This window comes from Leptonychotes weddellii, chromosome 2 (assembly GCF_054177405.1).
Source record: "Leptonychotes weddellii isolate Sample4059 chromosome 2, ASM5417740v2, whole genome shotgun sequence".
NCBI lineage: Eukaryota > Metazoa > Chordata > Mammalia > Carnivora > Phocidae > Leptonychotes > Leptonychotes weddellii.
In genome coordinates, this window is record NC_138370.1 from 141,422,374 (window position 1) to 141,440,403 (window position 18,030).

Below are 18,030 nucleotides of genomic sequence, written 5' to 3' on the forward strand. Positions count from 1 at the left end.
TCCTGTCACCCCAAACCCTCCCCTCCTCCTCTCACTCCCAATTACCCTCTCTTCCCAACACCTGCTCAATCCTATTACCCCAACGTCTGCCCCCTCTCACCACTCCCAGTTACCCACCACCCTTCCTATGCCTCTCCCGCCCGCCGGACTCAACTATCCCATCACACCCCAATCCCTCCCACCACCTCGCTCTCCCGTTACATCAGCCCTCATCTCCGTGCCCGCCCTCCTGCCCCACTCGGCCGCTACCCCCATTCCCCCACCGCATTGTTCCCCCCCCCACCCCCGCCATCCAGCCCTTCTTCCCATTGTCCCCGCCCCCGCGCTCCCCTCGCACTCACCCGCCTTGCTCACGGAGCCGCCCGCACCGCTCAGCCCCTAGGAAATCCTCACCCCTGCGCCCCGCTCGCTCGCTCCCTCTCTTTCTGCCCGCGCCGGTGCCACCCCCGGCCCTGCCCGCTAGCGCCCGCCGCCGCCTCCACCTCCATTCACCCCAGGCACTCCGGTCCCAGCCCTTCATCGCACGTCCCGCCCCCCCTGCCCCCAACACTGAAAAGGAGCCAGTCCCCACCCCCCTCACCTCCGCCCTCCCCCGGCAGGCCGGCCCCTTCCCCCCCACGCCCGCCCCCGCGCCACCCGCAGCGTCACCGCCCGCCCCGGCCCCGGGAGGGGAAGGGGTGGCTCCCGGGCAGGGGCTCCCGGCGCGTTTCGGGACAGGAGGCGGGGGGCGGGGACTGCGGGAATGGAGTGGAGAGTGTTGGCAACCGCCCGGCCCCGGCCCGCTCGCTCTGTTACTCACTGACAGCGGCGGCATCCGAGTGCATTTTCGGGCAGCTCACACCCCACTCGCCGCCCAGGCTCCCGCGCTCGCCTCGCGGTCCCCCCACCGGCTCGCCGCACCTCGGCTTGGAGCTGAGGACCAGCCGCCAGCACACCCGGCCCGCCCACCTCGGCTCCAACCATTGGCTGAACCTCGCTTGAGGGACCGCCCCTCCGCGTCTCTCATTTGACAAAAAGAGTGCGGAGGGCGCCGGTCTGGAGCTGGCAAAGAGGCCCCGCCCCTTGAAGTCCAATGCGATTGGCCCGGCGCCTCGTCCCCGTAACGCCCCTGGCGGAGGCCACGGTCTGGAGCAGCAGGTTGGACCCGGCTGCTGTCACTCACCCCCGGGTGTCCGAGAGCGCGTGTAGGGGCGAGGCTGGGGAACGGGTCCACCTTGACCCTGAAGCTCCGCCCCGTCACGGGCGGGATTGGTGGAGCTGCAGACCAACCGAGAAAGATGGGTCGGCTTCTGAAACAAAGCACGCGTGGTGTTCCGCGAAGAGTCGAGAAGGGAAAGCACCGTTCGGGCAGCTTGTGTCCCACTACAAGGAGTAGGGGAGTCACCCCCTACTTGGGTCTCCCACTTGTCTTGCATGCCTCAGAGCGGTTCTCAGCAGGAGCCCAGTCCGCGCCGAACTTGGACTGGGACTTCTCTTGCTAGGTGTTCCCTACTACAGGAAACTGGATAAAGAATCGCCGTGTCCTCGTTTCCAGCAAACCCTCGGGTGAGGAACAAATTCCCATTTCTTGTACAACAATTACATCCTCTCCCCGTTTTCGAAACGTACATCTCTTCCAGAATCACCACACTTCTATCCCCTTGGTCAAAAGTGGGCTGTTCTAAAGGCTTCGAATGCTACAGGCATTGTCCGTCGTACACACATACGCCCCACACAGGATACAGGAAATTAGGGCCCTGACGCTAAGAGGGCCTCATTTGGCTGTTACTTGGCAAAAGAAGGTGTTAATGTAAGTGAATTCTTAGGACCATTGAGTTTCCTAGGGCAAGAATTCGCACCATTTTCACGAGTTGCAACCACTTTTTTCAACGCTTTCCAACCAACTCATCACACTTAACCATAATGTAGCAGAATAATATTTTGAGATATTTAGGGAGGATAGCCCCCTCCTACCCCAGTCACAGGACACCTACACCACTTACCTGTATTCCAAGGCCCTACCCCAACCTACAGCCAAGAGCATTACACACCCCCTCAAGGAATAGGATTACACCACAAACAATTGTTAACAAAACATTGGTCATTTTGGTTTTAGATTTCTTCAGCCAAGGCTTTTGAGTTTCAGGGTTCTGAAATTTACGTTTCAAGTCAGGGGATAAATGTCACGCCAAAACCAAGATATTTTGAAAGAACAGGATCAAACCAGTTCCTCTGTCCTACACCACTCCTGTTGTAGTATACTCCATCCCTCTTAATGCCTAATGTCTCATGGTAAATTACATCCTTATAATTTTATATCTATCATGTTTCTATCATTCAAATATTTATGAATCACTTTGCCTAATCATAGAATCTCAGAATTGACCTGAATTTATCCACTTTAGGTTTCAAGATTCTCATCCATATTGGTGACCTTTAACCTGACAGGTCTGTCAGCGGGGCCTCACAGAGATGGGTAAGTACCTCTGGACTCTGAAATAGGCCATTCCTTGTTGGGCAGATCTAATTCTAAGAAAGTCCCTCCTTACTCGAAATGGAAGAGCTGCTCCTGCATTCTTTATCCCATTTATGTTTTCAGCCTATCATTATCTAGGAAGTAATAAATTATATAGAACTTACACAAATCATAATATTTTTTTATATATAATATTCTGCAGATATCTCCCCATCATTTTAATAATCCACAAGACTATAAACCTTTGAGGGCAGGAATTTTCTTATATTTATCTTTATGTCCCTAGCATCTAGTACAGTGCTTTCAAATAATAGGCACTCCTTAATTGTTCCTTAAAGTGAACTGAATGTTGACTATAATGTGAAATTTTAGATCTGGGAGAAGGCTTGGGAAAATCCAACTTGCTCATTTTAAGAATATGAGAGTTGAGGTCCAATGGAGTTAAATGTCTAATCCAAGTTACTCAACTAGTAATAACAAAGCAATAACTAAACTCAGGTTTTTCAACTCCTAGACCAGGTCTTTCCTCCTGTACCAATATCAAAGCTTCAAACTCCAGAGACGGGTAAACTACTCTTCCTTCCCATTTGAGAGTTGTTATAGCCATCTAATACAAATTCTATACTTCATAGCTGGAATACTGCCTTCTTTTTTATGAAATTCAACAGGAAATTTTTTCAATATGTATTAGAACATTTAACTTTTTTCTTTTTTTTTTTTAAAGATTTTTTTTTATTTATTTATTTGACAGAGAGAGACACAGTGAGAGAGGGAACACAAGCAGGGGGAGTGGGAGAGGGAGAAGCAGGCTTCCCGCAGAGCAGGGAGCCCGATGTGGGGCTCGATCCCAGGACCCTGGGATCATGACCTGAGCCGAAGGCAGACGCTTAACAACTGAGCCACCCAGGCGCCCCCATTTAACTTTTTTCTAATTGATACCATCTCCAAACAACTTGATCTCTGTGGGGATGTTTACTGAGGTAATAATGTTACACTTCTGTGCCTTTATATTCAGATCCTTGGGGGAAAAATTAGTGTCTTGGGACTGTGTTGGTAGAGTAAAACTTTTCCCCAAATTCCACACATCCCACCATAGCATGCTTTTCTGCATGTGTTGGGGATGGGGATACAGAGTGGAGAATGGCATAGTCCTAAGACTGAAATCAACTTGGGCCTGCTTAGACAAATAGATAAATATGCCCCTAATAAAATTGGAAGAGAATCGGAAAGAACTCAGGTCAGGGAGGAATTAATTCAGCCTCAGATTGCAGTGAAAGAGTATGTAGAACTCCACTAGTTATCAAAAGTCAGGCTAGATGGGATTACATGGAAACAAATAAACCAAAAAAAGTAAATATATCAGTAGAGGTCAGGATAGTTTATTTCTTCAAACTCATAACCAACTGACAGTTTGCTAATCCAAATGATGACAGCTTTTTTTTTGTTGCTTCCCATGTGATAGGCATTACTCTTATAGTGCTTTGCTTGTTAAAGTATTCCACCTAACCTCACAACACTCCAAGGAGGGTACTAATATTATTCCTAATTTACAGATAAGTTAAGTGAGGTTGAGACCGTTCAGTATCTTGCCACCTAGCTAATAAGGAATAGTGTCCCTATGTGGTCAAACTCCCTGTGTTATAATGTTCCCTCTCTTCTTAATCAGGTTAAAGTATGCCTTCCATACCTGAGAGGTTTACTTAGAAGGATACAATGATATGGAGGTGAATCTGTTTTTTTTTTTTTAAAGATTTTATTTATTTATTTGACAGAGAGAGACACAGTGAGAGAGGGAACACAAGCAGGGGAAGTGAGAGAGGGAGAAGCAGGCTTCCCGCGGAGCAGGGAGCCCGATGCGGGGCTCGATCATGGGACCCCAGGATCACGACCTGAGCCGAAGGCAGACGCTTAATGACTGAGCCACCCAAGTGCCCCGGAGGTGAATCTGTTTTTAAAAGATGGTGAAACCTGGCCTCTTTCTAGAGTTGAGTATGTAGACACTCAGGCTGCCTTTGTAGGTATATATTATGAAAAATACAAGTCTGAAAGATTATTTCCACGTTACTCCATCCTTCTTATCTATTTTATCCTTTTGACCTTATTTCAATAGCAACTATTGACTTCATGGTATATTATTAATGAGATTATTTATCTAGAGTATCTAATGAGGCTCTGCTGAATATAATATGTTCCCTACTCTGATAGATCAGTGGGAGGGGGCAGCCTCTTCAGCCTACTGGAATTAACCTTTTAACCATTGAGGCCTGTGCTACTGGGAAACAGTTTCAGCTCTTAAGCTTTGAATTTCATAAGAATGCCACCTTAACTTATGGTGCTTTTCACATATATACATAGAACAGTTTTGCAATAGCCACTTACCAAATGCTCATAGGGTAATAAAAATGTAGGTTTTGTTTTTCAATACCTATACATAGTCATGCCCCAATTACTAGGTTAATGGAAAAAGCACAGAAGTAGACATTTTCCTCCATTGTCACCAACAGGGACAGTCTCTCCTCAAAACTGGTTATGATTGAAAAGCTGAAAAGATGGCATCGTTTACCATATATCTTGTTCACTACACTTTTTCTTTCATCCGCTTCCTTTTCCCATGCCCCTCTTATGCTAGAGGTTAGAACACTGAAAATGACACACAAGCAAATGACCTCTTTCTAATCACTCCAGGTTACTTTGTAGAATTGATATCCTGTCATGTCCGTTTATAATGTACGTTAAAAGGTCTTCCTCTTTTTTTTCATCAGCCTCTGTTGGGGCAATAATATAACTTCCACACACACACAAAAAAAAGAGAGACCTTAAGAGATGGAACTTTCTGGAACCAACTCTACACTGGGCATTTTTAGCCATGGCAGCACTTCTGACATTTTTTTCTGAAGCAGAACATAAGCTTAATCCAGATGGCCTGGATTAAAAACCCATTGGTTTAAGAAGTCAGTCCACCACTGAAGACAAATTATTTCACATCTCTGTGTGTCTTGGTTTCCTCATCCGCAAAATAGTGAAAATAATAGGAACTACCTTCTAGGTATGTTGTGAGAAATAAGTGAATGAGTAAGTATAAGTAAAGCACATAAAAATACCTGGCTCCATACCTGTTAGCTGCAGTACTCATCATATTCTTTTTTTTTTTTTTTTAAAGATTTTATTTATTTATTTGAGAGAGAGAGACTGAGAGAGAGAGCACATGAGAGGGGGGAGGGTTGGGAGGGTCAGAGGGAGAAGCAGACTCCCTGCCGAGCAGGGAGCCCGATGCAGGACTCGATCCAGGGACTCGATCCAGGGACTCGATCCAGGGACTCCAGGATCATGACCTGAGCTGAAGGCAGTCGCTTAACCAACTGAGCCACCCAGGCGCCCTAGTACTCATCATATTCTTGAATCAACCCTTCCCCCTCACAGCCAGTTTGTCATCACGAACCCTTCTTTTCCCTCTAAGCTGGTCCCTGACTCCACAGTCACTATGTTTTATTAATTTGGCTTCCTTTCTCCTTTCTAGAGTTTACAGTGAGCATTGAGTTAGGGACAAAAGCGTTCTTCACCAAGACATGCCACCAATGTGAAATTAGCCTAGTTTGAAACTGAAATGTGAGACTTTACACAATAAAGAAAAAAAATGAGTACCCAGTATCAATGCTGTGTCATTCAAACTCTCTGAAAACTAGCTTAATGGAAATTGATTGCTACTGGAAGTTCAGATGTACATAAGAAATTCCTAAACAATTAAACAGATTGTAGTAAATTACAGGGGATTCTACATAAATAGAAGCACATATTGTCTTCCCATAGTGACTAATTTCTCTTCCTTGTGCTTTGAAGTAATATTACCCTTCCCTGAGTGCCACAGATTTTTAATCTGCTATACCAGAGGCAAAGTGTCTTTAGGTATTACCCTTGGGTCAGCCTGGAATAAGACGCAGACCCTCCTACTTAAGCAGGCATTAAACTTGTCTGGGCCTTCATTCCTCCATCTACAAACATGGGAATAATATCTTCAAGGGATAAATATGATAGAATATGTACAAGCATTTATAAAAGTGGGAGAGAGAAGCAGGAATAAATGCATGAGCGCCAATTATGTGATGCTTTCACATATTTCCTTGTGAACTTCATGCAGTTTTGTGAGGTGCAGTTGGCTAATTTTTATGCTTGGGGCTATTTCAAGTAAAAATGAGTCTGTGTTTTTAAGTTATCTAGAAAATCCGGGTTTCCTTCTTTATGAAGCTGCCATTTTAGGGATCTCTCAGAAAAGCTAAGACTTTTCCAATTCTGCTGAGATTTGACATCAGTGTTTCAATTTCAATTTCTTTCTTCTTTTTTTTTTTTGCTAATCTTTTTCTCCAGCACAACTATAGAATACTTAAACTGGCACTTTTCTTTTTTTTTTTACCCAGGGCCTTTTATTTTTTGGAAATCACACCTGCCTAGGGATTTAACAGAGTATTTGAATAAAACTGTGCTCATTACCACATGTTCTTTTCTGAATTGGGTATTTTCACCTTATTCGCGTGGAGCTCATCAAGTCCTAATGATGTGGCATTAAATTCGATCTCAGAAGGTATAATTTTCCAATCGAATCTAAACAATGCATGACGTGTAGAGTGACTTTCATAAATACACCATTGCTTCAGTTACTCCAGCTAGCAGGGTATGGGCAGAAAGAATAACCATTTTCGTTGTACAGTGGCGTCTGTGTGCTGTCAGGCTCTTCATTTCTCCTCGCCTTTTCTAGCCTGCTTCCAGGAATACAGTGTCTTTTTAACATCCCTCTCAGGGCATACAGGAGGCCCCATCCATCTCCAGACGTCGGGTGGCTGCACAGCCGAGCATCTCATTATGGCAAAGTGAAGCATTCTGGGAGAGTGGATGGAGCCGGCAGGCAGCAGTAGGAAGTGGGGGAGGGAAGAGGAGGACAGGAGCTGAGGAAAATATATGCTCACTTCCTTGGTGATAACATGTTATGGAAGTAAGAACTTCCTGTTCTAGAAAGGAAGAGGATGTAGGATGTCAGAAACCTGTGACTAAGCAGATTCCAGCTCCTACAAGCTGGTTTCATCTGCCTCAGCTACCACAAGGCTCCTGACACACCTGAACCCCCCAATTGAAGTCACCACAGAAGCCATGTTGTGGGAAGAAAGTAATGAATCCAGAGTATTTCAGAAAAATATCTATGGTTCCAAAATAGAAAAAGGAAAGAATTTGGAGGCGTGCACACACACACGTGCGGACACACACAAACACACACACACACACAAACCACTGATTTACCCAATTGAAAAGTATTTCCTTCCAACTAACCTGAATGCTTACACTTTAGTTTGTTATACTTCCTTCGCCAAAGTAGGTTAAAGCAAATACCCTTAACATTTTGGGAGTCACGGGACCCCTTTAAGAATCAATGAAAATGATGACTCCCTGTCAAAGGCCTGAAATCTACCTATGTCCACCCCATCACCCCCTAAATTAAGAATTCCTAGATGAGATATTCATTTGAGTTTACAAGTATTTCCCTTTTAAAATGCAGACACTTGAGGGACTAGTCAGTGGCTCTCAGTAATTTGTTGGTGAGAGAGGAGTTCCACACCCTCCTCCCCAGTCTGACTGTTGTCTGAGCCTGCGCTCAAATAATGGGAACTGGTGGGTGAGGTGAGCATTTTCAGGCTGTGGAGCAGTAGAGAGGAGGGAAGGCTTGGCTCTGGGGGGCAGCATTTTCAAGGCAGTATGGAGGTATTGGACTATCGGACAAAGAGCAAGAGAGAAGCAGTGCTCTTTGGAGAGGAGAGGCCAAAAATAAGCTTCTGTTTCCAAATTTCGCTCACCTCCAGTTCCAAACTGGGTTGCTGTCAAAGCTGCTTTTTCTGCAGCCACCCACACCCAGACTCTGGGTCCTCCCCTGCCCACAGTCACCCTTTGCCTTCCCTCTCATCTAATTGTTTCATCCTCTCATCCCCTGACCCCAGGCCCTGATCAGCTCCCACTGGGCTCGGGCCGCCCCGCCGCCCTGCCCCACCCCCACAGTCTGGTCAGTTTACTGGGCAAGCCTGACCTTGAGCCCCTGCAACTGCTTTCATTTCATTCTTCATCCCTCCACCTCGCAGTCACTTTTTCTGGCTTCAAAGCTCTCTCACTACAACCTTCATCTGTTCTAAACCTCCATTCAAATTTTATATAACTGTAGCTTTGGGAGACATTTCCAATTCACAGATAATAGACTAGGAGATATAAATACTGTATTGGCAAACACTTAAGTACCACTCACTTGGCACCAGGCACCATTCTAGTGTTCGTATCGACTCATTTAATCCTCTCAACAATCCCAAGAGGTAGAAACTTTTGTTAAACTCATTTTACAGGTGAGGCGACTGAGGCACAGAGAAAGTAACTTCCCCAAAGTCACACAGCTAGTAAATGGCAGAACTGGGAGAATTAAACCCAGGCAACCTGGCTTCAGATCTGAATTTTTTCATCACTTTGCTATATTCCTTCTTTGTATGGCATTGTACAAAGGGCTGTTTGCCCACCCTCTGCACCCCCGCCCCAAACACACATTCCAAGACCTTTATTATGGAGACTATATACCTATTTTTCTTGCAACGGTAGGCAGTCACACCTAACATAACTCTAGGGGGCCAGGGCAAAGGTTCCGTGTTCTCTCTGCCCATCATTAGCGGCAACATGAAGCACAGTTTCCCCAACTCCAGGGTATGGAACTTTATTCTCTTCCTTGTTAAAATGATTTGGGGATCTGGCAACAGAACTACCCGTTGGTGTATGTAAGAGTAGTGCTCAGGGGTGCCTGGGTGGCTCAGTTGGTTAAGCGTCCGTCTTTTGATCTCAGGTCAGGTCTTGATCTCAGGGTCGTGGGTTCAAGCCCCATATTGGGCTCCATGGGGCTCAAAGTAGCAGAGTATTGTTACAGGCAATTCAGCTTTAAAGGGTTGCCATTGCATGTGGGTCAAAACTCTGCCACTTGCCCCCTCCTCCCCCTTTTCCAGCTCCCCTTCCAGGATCCCAGGGCTCCCGTCGTGGTGCCTGGTGGCCGGCACTCCTGGACAGACCCCTGCTATTTTCAGGACAAGGTTCATCCCCAGTGAGTGAAGGCAAACCTCTCTGTTCCCTAATAAGAGCAAGATTGAAACGAGTTTAAACAACATCCCGGAGGAAAGACAGAGGGGTTGCCTGAGAATCGGAAGGAGACCAGACTGGTGCTGAGAGGTTGTGGTACTCAGTGGTCACAGGAAGGGTGAAATTCTCAATTCCTCTTGCCATTTTTGGATTAGGAAATGGAGACACTTCTTTCTCCTCTGCCTCTGAGTCACTCGGCCACTGTTGGAGCAAAACGATACCCGGCTTCCCACAGCACGCACGCAGATTGTAGATCCCAGCATCATTGCCTGCTTCATGCACCCCAGAGACGCCTGTACCTGGGACCAGTTTTGATGATCAGAACTTACCCGTCCAACGTCTCATTCCCTCAGCTCCTTGTGCATGACTGGTTTGCTGTTCTGGGATAAGCTGATCCAGGGGAAATATACATGTGTTAACATAGTACCCCTTGCAAAGATATTTACACTTGAAATAAAAGACTCCTAACAAACACAGGGCTCCACACCAACAATGTACTTCCCCCAGCCAGCCTCCCACCCTTAAGTCTGTCCTCCTCCCCCGTCTCCATGATGGCTCCTCCCCAGCCCTTCCGACTCAGCTTCAGGCTCACCTCCATTAAGCCCTTCCTTGACTGAGGTTGCCCACAGTCATGTCTTTTTTCCACTTAACGCCTGCAGCACTAGAATGGAACTTGGCAGGAAGGAACAGAACCAGAACAAAGGGGAATAGAATGTTTGGGCAGGACAATCTCAGGGGTGAGCTGGGCACATTCCCTCATCTCACATGTGAGGAGACAAAGACACAGAAGAGTCTGGTCAGACAAGGCCCATGGCAAGTCAATGGCTGGGTCGGCCCACTTGGACATTTTCCTGCCTGGCCTTCCTCTCTTTCGCTAGGAAGACCCCTGCTTCTTTGGGGGGAACTGCTCACCCCACCATTCATCAGATGGAGTTTTGATAGCCAATCAGGGTGCCTCCCACTCCCAGTGAGCACATGATCTCTTGCTTGCTCATTCATCTATTCAGGAAATAACCATTATCAAGGACCTTCCATGTGCCAGACACTGCTGGGCTCTAGGAATAACACGTTGAGCAAAAACAGACCCAATTGCTGCCCTCATGGGGCTTATGAGCTTGCAGAGGAGGCATTCCTTAAATAATCATGCAAGCAAAGTAAAATTGCTATTTTGACAAGTAGTAAGGAGAAAAGGTACACAGTTTTTGAGAGCATACAATAGGGGAGCTAACTCAGCTACTTTGTACAGTTTGCACACTGCACAAAGGAGCACAGCCAAGGGGACAGAGGGGCTGGAATACCACTTACAGTCTACTCACCGATCCATGGGCTTGATGTGAAGCTGTGTCTGCTCAGAGGAAGGGGCACCTTGTTCTTCACACACTGGCACTGTCCACCCAAAAGGATCATCTTTTTCTAATTTGCCCCAAAGTCTCAAATCGACCAGCCAGGACTCTGGGTGTGATTCAGTTAGGGAAATGAGTGGAAAGAGGGGAGGCTCCCCCGAGGAGGTGACTGGAGACACATGAATAATGAGTAGTAAATAAACTAAGTGGGAAGGAAGAGCTTTTCAGACACCAGGAAGAGCCCATGCAGTGGCCTTGTCATGATGGCTATCTAGTCCCTAGTTCCAGGCACTTCTCAGGCTTGGCTGATCTGCCTTCCCAGAGGATTGCTCTCATGACATTACATTTCCTATTTGTAGTTTAAAATTAGTTTCTGTCACTTGCAACTGGAGAGTCCTGGCTCACAGAGCAAAGCTGGCCCAGCTCTCCTTCCTCCCAAGTCCATGGGACCTCCTCCCTCTGCCAGGCCCCATCCCTCCATGTGAGAAACCTCTACTCTGTCAGGCCACCTCACCTTCAGAGCCGGAACTCTGTCTTTGATGATCTAATACTGTCTCCAGCATATAACGGGAACTCAGTAAACATTTCATGAATCAAGACTTGATTAACTCTCTACCAGCAGTCATTTTGTCCACTGGGCCTGGATGAAGTGTGAATATTGGAGTACAGAGTAGCTTTTCTGTACGTCTCTCATCTCTACCAGTTCACCCATGGTTTCTTCTCGCCTTGAGCATATGCAGACTCCAGCTTATGCTTATGTTAATAAATGGCTCCAGTTTGTCTAGAATTTGGCTGTGGAGACTGGTGGGACTGATTTCATAAGGAAGAGTCAGCAGCTTTATTCTCTCACAGCATGCTGAGTGCTAGTGGGCTGCCTTTAAGGTAAAGCATTTTCTAGATCTGAAAGTCTAGAGCTGAATGTTAAAGACAGTTTTCACCCTGTGCTTAGTATCTACTAAGGCCCAGTCTAGGGGTGTCATGCTACTTGAGATCCTCTATGGTTTTGTCAGCCGAGAACAGTCTGCTTTCTCATTGATCTTTATATTATTCCCAAATTAAGGACAATCACTCTTTTGGGTATATCCTTCCCCTCTAACTCCAGGGCCTGAAGAATTTCAGCTACATACTATATCTCATGCCACTGTTGCTCTTAGCTTTGTTAAAGAAGCTGGTATATGAGGGTTTTTTGAGACTCATGTCCCCTTTTAGTAAGCCAAGCTCTATTGGCTTGAGATGCAGGCTGTCCTATGGAGGCTGCTGAATAAGCCAATGTTTAGAAATAGGATTCATAGAATTAGGTTGCTTTTCTTCACTGTATCTCAAGATCCAAGGGTTTCAAGAGACTCTGCCATTCTTTTCACAATTCATCAGATTAGAAGGGAAACACAAAGATGATGCATCCATCAGATCTTATCCGTATTTTCTTCACCAAGACTCCCAATGCAGCAAGTCTATCGAAGAGCCAAGTGGTAGGGTTACAAAAGAGTAACACACCAGATTTTGAAAAAGCAGCCGAGGCTTGAACATGGGCTCTTCTGCTGAACACAGGACACATTATCTGAACTCTCTGTGCAAGATTTCTTTATTTTTAAAATGAGCACAATAGCACCACTGTCCTCACAGGAGTGTTGTGAGGACTCAACAGATGATACATGTGTGGTAGACAGAACAGTGGCACCCCAAACGTGTCCATGCCCTAATCTGTGGAACTTGTGAATGTGTTCTTAACATGGCAAAAGGGACGTGGTAGATATGATTAAGAATTTTGAGAGGGGGAGATTATCCTGGATTCTCCCAGTGGGCCCTATGTAATCACAAAGGTCCTTATAAGCGAAAGAGGGAGACAGGAGGGTCAGCGTCAGAGAAGGACATGTGATGGGGTCCAAGTGAAGAAGTTACTGGCAAGGGCCAAGGAATGCTGGCATCTTCTAGAAGCTAGAAAAGGCAAGGAAATGAATTCCTTCCAGAAGGAACATAGCCCTAACAACACCTTGACTTTATAGCCTCATGAGACACATTTGTACTTCTGATTCAAGAACTGCAATAAATTTGGGGTTTTTTTTTTTTAAGATTTTATTTATTTATTTGAGTGAGAGAGAGGGAGCATGGGGGTGGGGCAGGGAGGACAGAGGGAGAAGCAGACTTCCTGCTGAGTGGGGAGCCCGATGCGGGGCTCAATCCCTGGACTCTGGATCATGAACTGAGCCGAAGGTAGACACTTAACCGACCAAGCCACCCAGGCGCCCCTAAATATGTGTGTTTTAAACTACCACATTTATGGCATTTTGTTACAGCAGCCATCGGAAACTAATACAGGACGTAAAGCGTTTATCTCAGGACCTGCTAAAATACCATAAATCGTTGTGGCTGTTACTGTTATTTTTGTTTCCTTGAATCAGATTTCTTTTGTTGTAAGTGAGAGAAATTCAGCCAATGTAGCTTACGCCAAAAAAGGGGGGGGATTTTTTGGCTCCTATAATCAAAAAAAGGCAAAGCAAATGTAATAATAGAAGCAAATTTATTTGTTGAATGCTGGTCCTGGCATTGAGAAGGGGGGCCCTGGTGGCTGACCCAGGGCCACATAAGAAAATGCTCCTACCCAAGACTTTACCTCTTCATAGAATGGTGCAGGGGTGCCTGGGTGGCTCAGTTGGTGAATCATTCAACTCTTGATCTCAGCTCAGGTCTTGATCTCAGGGTTGTGCATTTAAGCCTTGTGTTGGGCTCCATGCCCAGTGTGGAGCCTACTTGGGCAAAAAAAGAGAGAGAGAGAGAGAGAATGGTGCAGAGGTACAAGGATGAATTAGAGATAGCTTCTTGACTACAGCAAGGTTGAGAGTCCAGGGGCAGACCAAAGAGTTCAGGGGTAGCAGAGTCCAGCACAAGCAGGAAGGCTCTGGCATCCTAAGCACACAACTTCTGTGGCAGGATCTGGATCATGCTCTACCCCACTTGGCTCTTGCTTCAGCTAGGTTTTTCAAACTTCCCATGCATTTTGTGAGCGTCCCAATGCTCTCCCACTGAATTCCTCGTCTGCATAAGTTAACCAGAGTAGTTGCACTGTGTGCAGCTGAGAATCCTGTTAAGCTCAACTGAGATAGTATAGCTTCAGGGTCCACTGTATTCAGAAACTAGAACTCAACAGAATGCTCTCTCCAACTCTGTCTTGTTGCCACTTAACATCTGTTTTGACTTGTCTTTATTATGGTGGTGGGTTTTTTTTGTTGTTTTGCATGTTTCTCAATTTGGCAGGATGCACTCTCTTACAGTTGGGGGTGGGGGGGTCACTCCTTAAAACGTGTGATCTCAGGACAGAACTCTAATTGTCAGGGCCTGACTCACATGATCATACCAAAGCCTATCAGTATGGCAGGAGATCGAATGGAATTGGCCAGCCCTGAATCATATACTGTCTTCTGGGGCAAGGGGGTATTGGATACTATGGTATGAAGCCCTGAAAGAACAATGAAGTTAGTAAGCCGCAGTTTTCCAAGATGGTATGAGTGTTCTTTCCCGAAGAATAGAGGGAAGGAATGCTAAGCAGGATATTTTTTAGAGATGTCTACTTTGTAATCATTATTGTTGTAATTTTATGAGAATTTATTTATTTGTTCAAATAGTACTTGTTTAGCATTTGCTATGTATCAAGCACTGTGCTAAACTCTGGGGATACAACAATTAACAAAACAGACAAAAATTCATCTGTGGCAATTCAAGGAACCCAAATAGCCAAAACAATCTTGAAAATATGAATAAGGTTGGATGACTCACTTCCCAATTTCAGAACTTAACACAAAGCTACAGTAGTCAGGACGGTGTGGTACTGGCATAATGATAGATCAATAGAATAGAATTGAGAGTGTATAAGTTAAAATTATGAACATTTATGTTTAAGTAATCTTCAGTAAGGGTGCCAAGACAATTCAATGGAAAAAGGATAATCTGTTCAACAATGGTATGAGACAACTGGATGTTCACAGCAAAAGGATAAACTTGTACTGCTCCCTCACATCATATATAGTAATGAACTCAAAATGAATCATGGACCTGAATGTAAGAGATAAAACTATAGAACTCTTTTTTTTTAATATTTTATTTATTTGAGAGAGAGAGATAGCAAGAGAGAGCATGAGCAGGGGCCAGGGAGAGGGAGAGGCAGGCTCCTCACTGAGAGGGAACCTGGGGTGGAGCTCGATCCCAGGACCCTGGGACCATGACCTGAGCCAAAGGCAGATGCTTAACCGACTGAGCCACCCTGGTGCCCCAAAACTATAGAACTCTTATAAGAAAAAATAGGCATAAATCTTTGTGACCTTGGATTAGACCGTGCTTTCTTAGATATGACACCAACAGCACAAGCAACAACAGAAAAATATAGATTAATTGGACTTTATCAAAACTAAACACTTTTTACTACTAAGGACACCATCATGAAAGTAAAAAGACAATCCACAGAATGGAAGAAAATATTTGCAAATTATCTAGTAAGGGACTTGTATCTAAACAACATAAAGAACTCTCACACCTTTAAAAAGGTACCTGTACTCGGAAAACTATAAAACATTGATGAAAGAAATTGAAGATGACAAAGAAGTGGAAAAACATTCCATGCTCATGGACTGGAAGAACAATTATTATTAAAATGTCTATACTATCCGGGGCGCCTGGGTGGCTCAGTCATTAAGCATCTGCCTTCGGCTCAGGTCATGGTCCCAGGGTCCTGGGATCGAGCCCCGCATCAGGCTCCCTGCTCCACGGGAAGCCTGCCCTCTCCCACTCCCCCTGCTTGTGTTCCTGCTCTCGCTGTCTCTGCCTCTGTCAAATAAATAAATAAAATCTTAAAAAAAAAAAAAGTCTATACTATCCAAAGCAGTCTATACATTCAGTGCACTCCCTATCAAAATACCAACAGTATTTTTCACAGAGCCAGAACAAACAATCTTAAAATTTGTATGGGACCACAAGAGATGCCCAATAGCCAAAGCAACCTTGAAAAATAAAAGCAAAGCCGGAAGCTTCACATTTCCAGGCTTCAAGTTCTATTACAGAGCTGTAGTGACCAAACAGTATCGGTACTGGCACAGAAATAGACACGAAGATCAATGGGACAGAACAGAAAACCCAGAAATGAACCCACAACTATATGGTCAATTCAGCAAAGCAGGAAGGAATATCCAATGGGAAAAAGACAACCTCTTCAACAAGTGGTGTTGGGAAAACTGGATAGCAACATGCAAAAGAATGAAACTAGACCACTTACTTTCACCAAACACAAAAATGAATTCAGAATGGATTAAAGACCTACATGTAAGACAGGAAACCATAAAAAGCCTAGAGAACAGAGGCAGAAACCTCTTTGACATGAGCTGTAGCAATTTCTTTCTAGATGTGAACTACTATTATCCAGCAATTGCATTCCTAGGTATTTACCTAAAGAATACAAAAATACTAATTCAAAGGGATATAGGCACCCCAATGTTTAAAGCAACATTATCTACAATATCCAAATTATGGAAACAGCCCAAGTGTCCATCCACTGATGAATGGAGAAAGGAGATGTGGTATATATATATATATATATGTGGTATATATATATATATACACACACACAATGGAATATTACTCAACCACAAAAAGAATGAAATCTTGCCATTTGCAACAACATGGATGGAGCTAGAGAGTATTACGCTAACTGAAATAAGTCAGAGAAAGACAAATACCATATGATTTCACTCATACGTGGAATTTAAGAAACAAATGAGCAAAGGGGAAAGAAAGAAAGAGGGAGGCAAACCAAGAAACAGACTCGTAGCTATAGTGAACAAACTGATGGTTAGCAGAGGGGAGGTGGGTAGAGGGAAGGGTGAAATAGGTGATGGGGATTAAGGAGTGCACTTGTGATGAGCACTGGGTGATGTATGGAAATGTTGAATCACTATATTGTACACCTGAAACTAATATTACACTGTATGTTAACTAACTGGAATTTAAATAAAAACCAAAAAAAAAAAAGAGAGATACATAACCCAATCAATAAATGGGCAAAAGATCTGTTAAACATTTCTCCAAAGAAGATATACAAATGTCCAAGAAGAACATGAAAAGTTGCTCAGTATCTTAGCTATTAAGGAAATGCAGATCAAAACCTCAGTGAAAGACACTTAACATCTAGTAGGGTGAATATAATGGAAAAGGCAGATAATAACAAGTCTCAGCAAAAGTATTGAAGAACAAGTGTTGAAGAAATTGGAACCCTCATACATTGCCAGTAAGAATGTAAAACTGTACAGCTGTTTGGAAAATAGTTTGGCAGTTCTTTAAAGGTTAAACATGGAGTTGCTATATGACCCAGACCCAGTAATGCCTCTCCTAGCTGTATACCCAAGAGATATGAAAACATATATACACACAAAAAATTATACACAAATGTTCATAGCAGCATTATTCACCTCCATTAACTGATGAATGGATAAATAAAATGTGTATATCTATTTTTATATTACTTAGCGATGAAAAGGATTGACATACTGATACATGCTACAACATTGACCTTGAAAACATTCTAAGCAAAAGAAGCCAGTTACAAAAGACCATACATTGTATAATTGCAGTTATATGGAATGTCTAGAATAGGCAACTTTATAGAGACAAAAAGTCAATTAATTATTGCCTATGGGGGGTGGCAAGAAGGAGATTGACTGCTAATGGGAATGTATTTTGGGGGGAGGAGGGAATGAAAATATTCTAAAATTGTGATGATGGTTAGATAAATCTGATTATTAAAAAATCCATTAAATTGTATACTTTAAGTAGATATATTGTGTGGTATGTGAATTATATCTCAATGTTAAAAAAAAAATCCATGCCCTCATGGAGCTTACATCTATTGGGAGATAAGGAAAACAAACAGAAATATATAAATAAATATATGATATTTTTAGTGTTGCTAAAGCAAATTATAAAGCAGAATGGGGGATAGGGTGTTTCAGAGAGTAGGTGGGGCCTGCAATTGTAACTAGAGTATTGTTGAAGGCTTTACAAAGAAGGTTACATATGAGCAGAGACCTAAAGGAGATGAGGGTATACGCC

The 18,030-nt window shown here is 44.3% G+C and overlaps 1 protein-coding gene and 1 long non-coding RNA gene across 6 annotated transcripts in view; one reads left to right on the forward strand and one right to left on the reverse strand.

The window, feature by feature from the left end:
* DCUN1D4 (defective in cullin neddylation 1 domain containing 4) overlaps positions 1 to 957 on the reverse strand; it is a 66,472-nt gene extending 65,515 nt beyond the window's left edge. For 3 of the 5 annotated variants that reach the window (XR_014143032.1, XM_031034460.2, XM_031034459.2), the window contains exon 1: positions 800 to 957. Coding sequence is in view for 2 of the 5 variants with exons in the window: in XM_031034460.2 (XP_030890320.1) it covers positions 800 to 824 (25 nt within the window). In the remaining 3 variants the exon portion in view is untranslated. Of the gene's footprint in view, positions 1 to 341; positions 481 to 799 lie in introns of those variants that run through there. The other 2 variants (XM_081812397.1, XM_081812398.1) reach the window with 2 other exon arrangements.
* A 221-nt stretch (positions 958 to 1,178) lies between these two features.
* LOC145720358 (uncharacterized) lies at positions 1,179 to 10,054 on the forward strand. Its single transcript, XR_014143274.1, has 3 exons — positions 1,179 to 1,545; positions 2,385 to 2,455; positions 9,754 to 10,054. It is a non-coding gene; the product is annotated as an uncharacterized LOC145720358 (long non-coding RNA).
* The last annotated feature ends 7,976 nt before the right edge of the window (positions 10,055 to 18,030 follow it).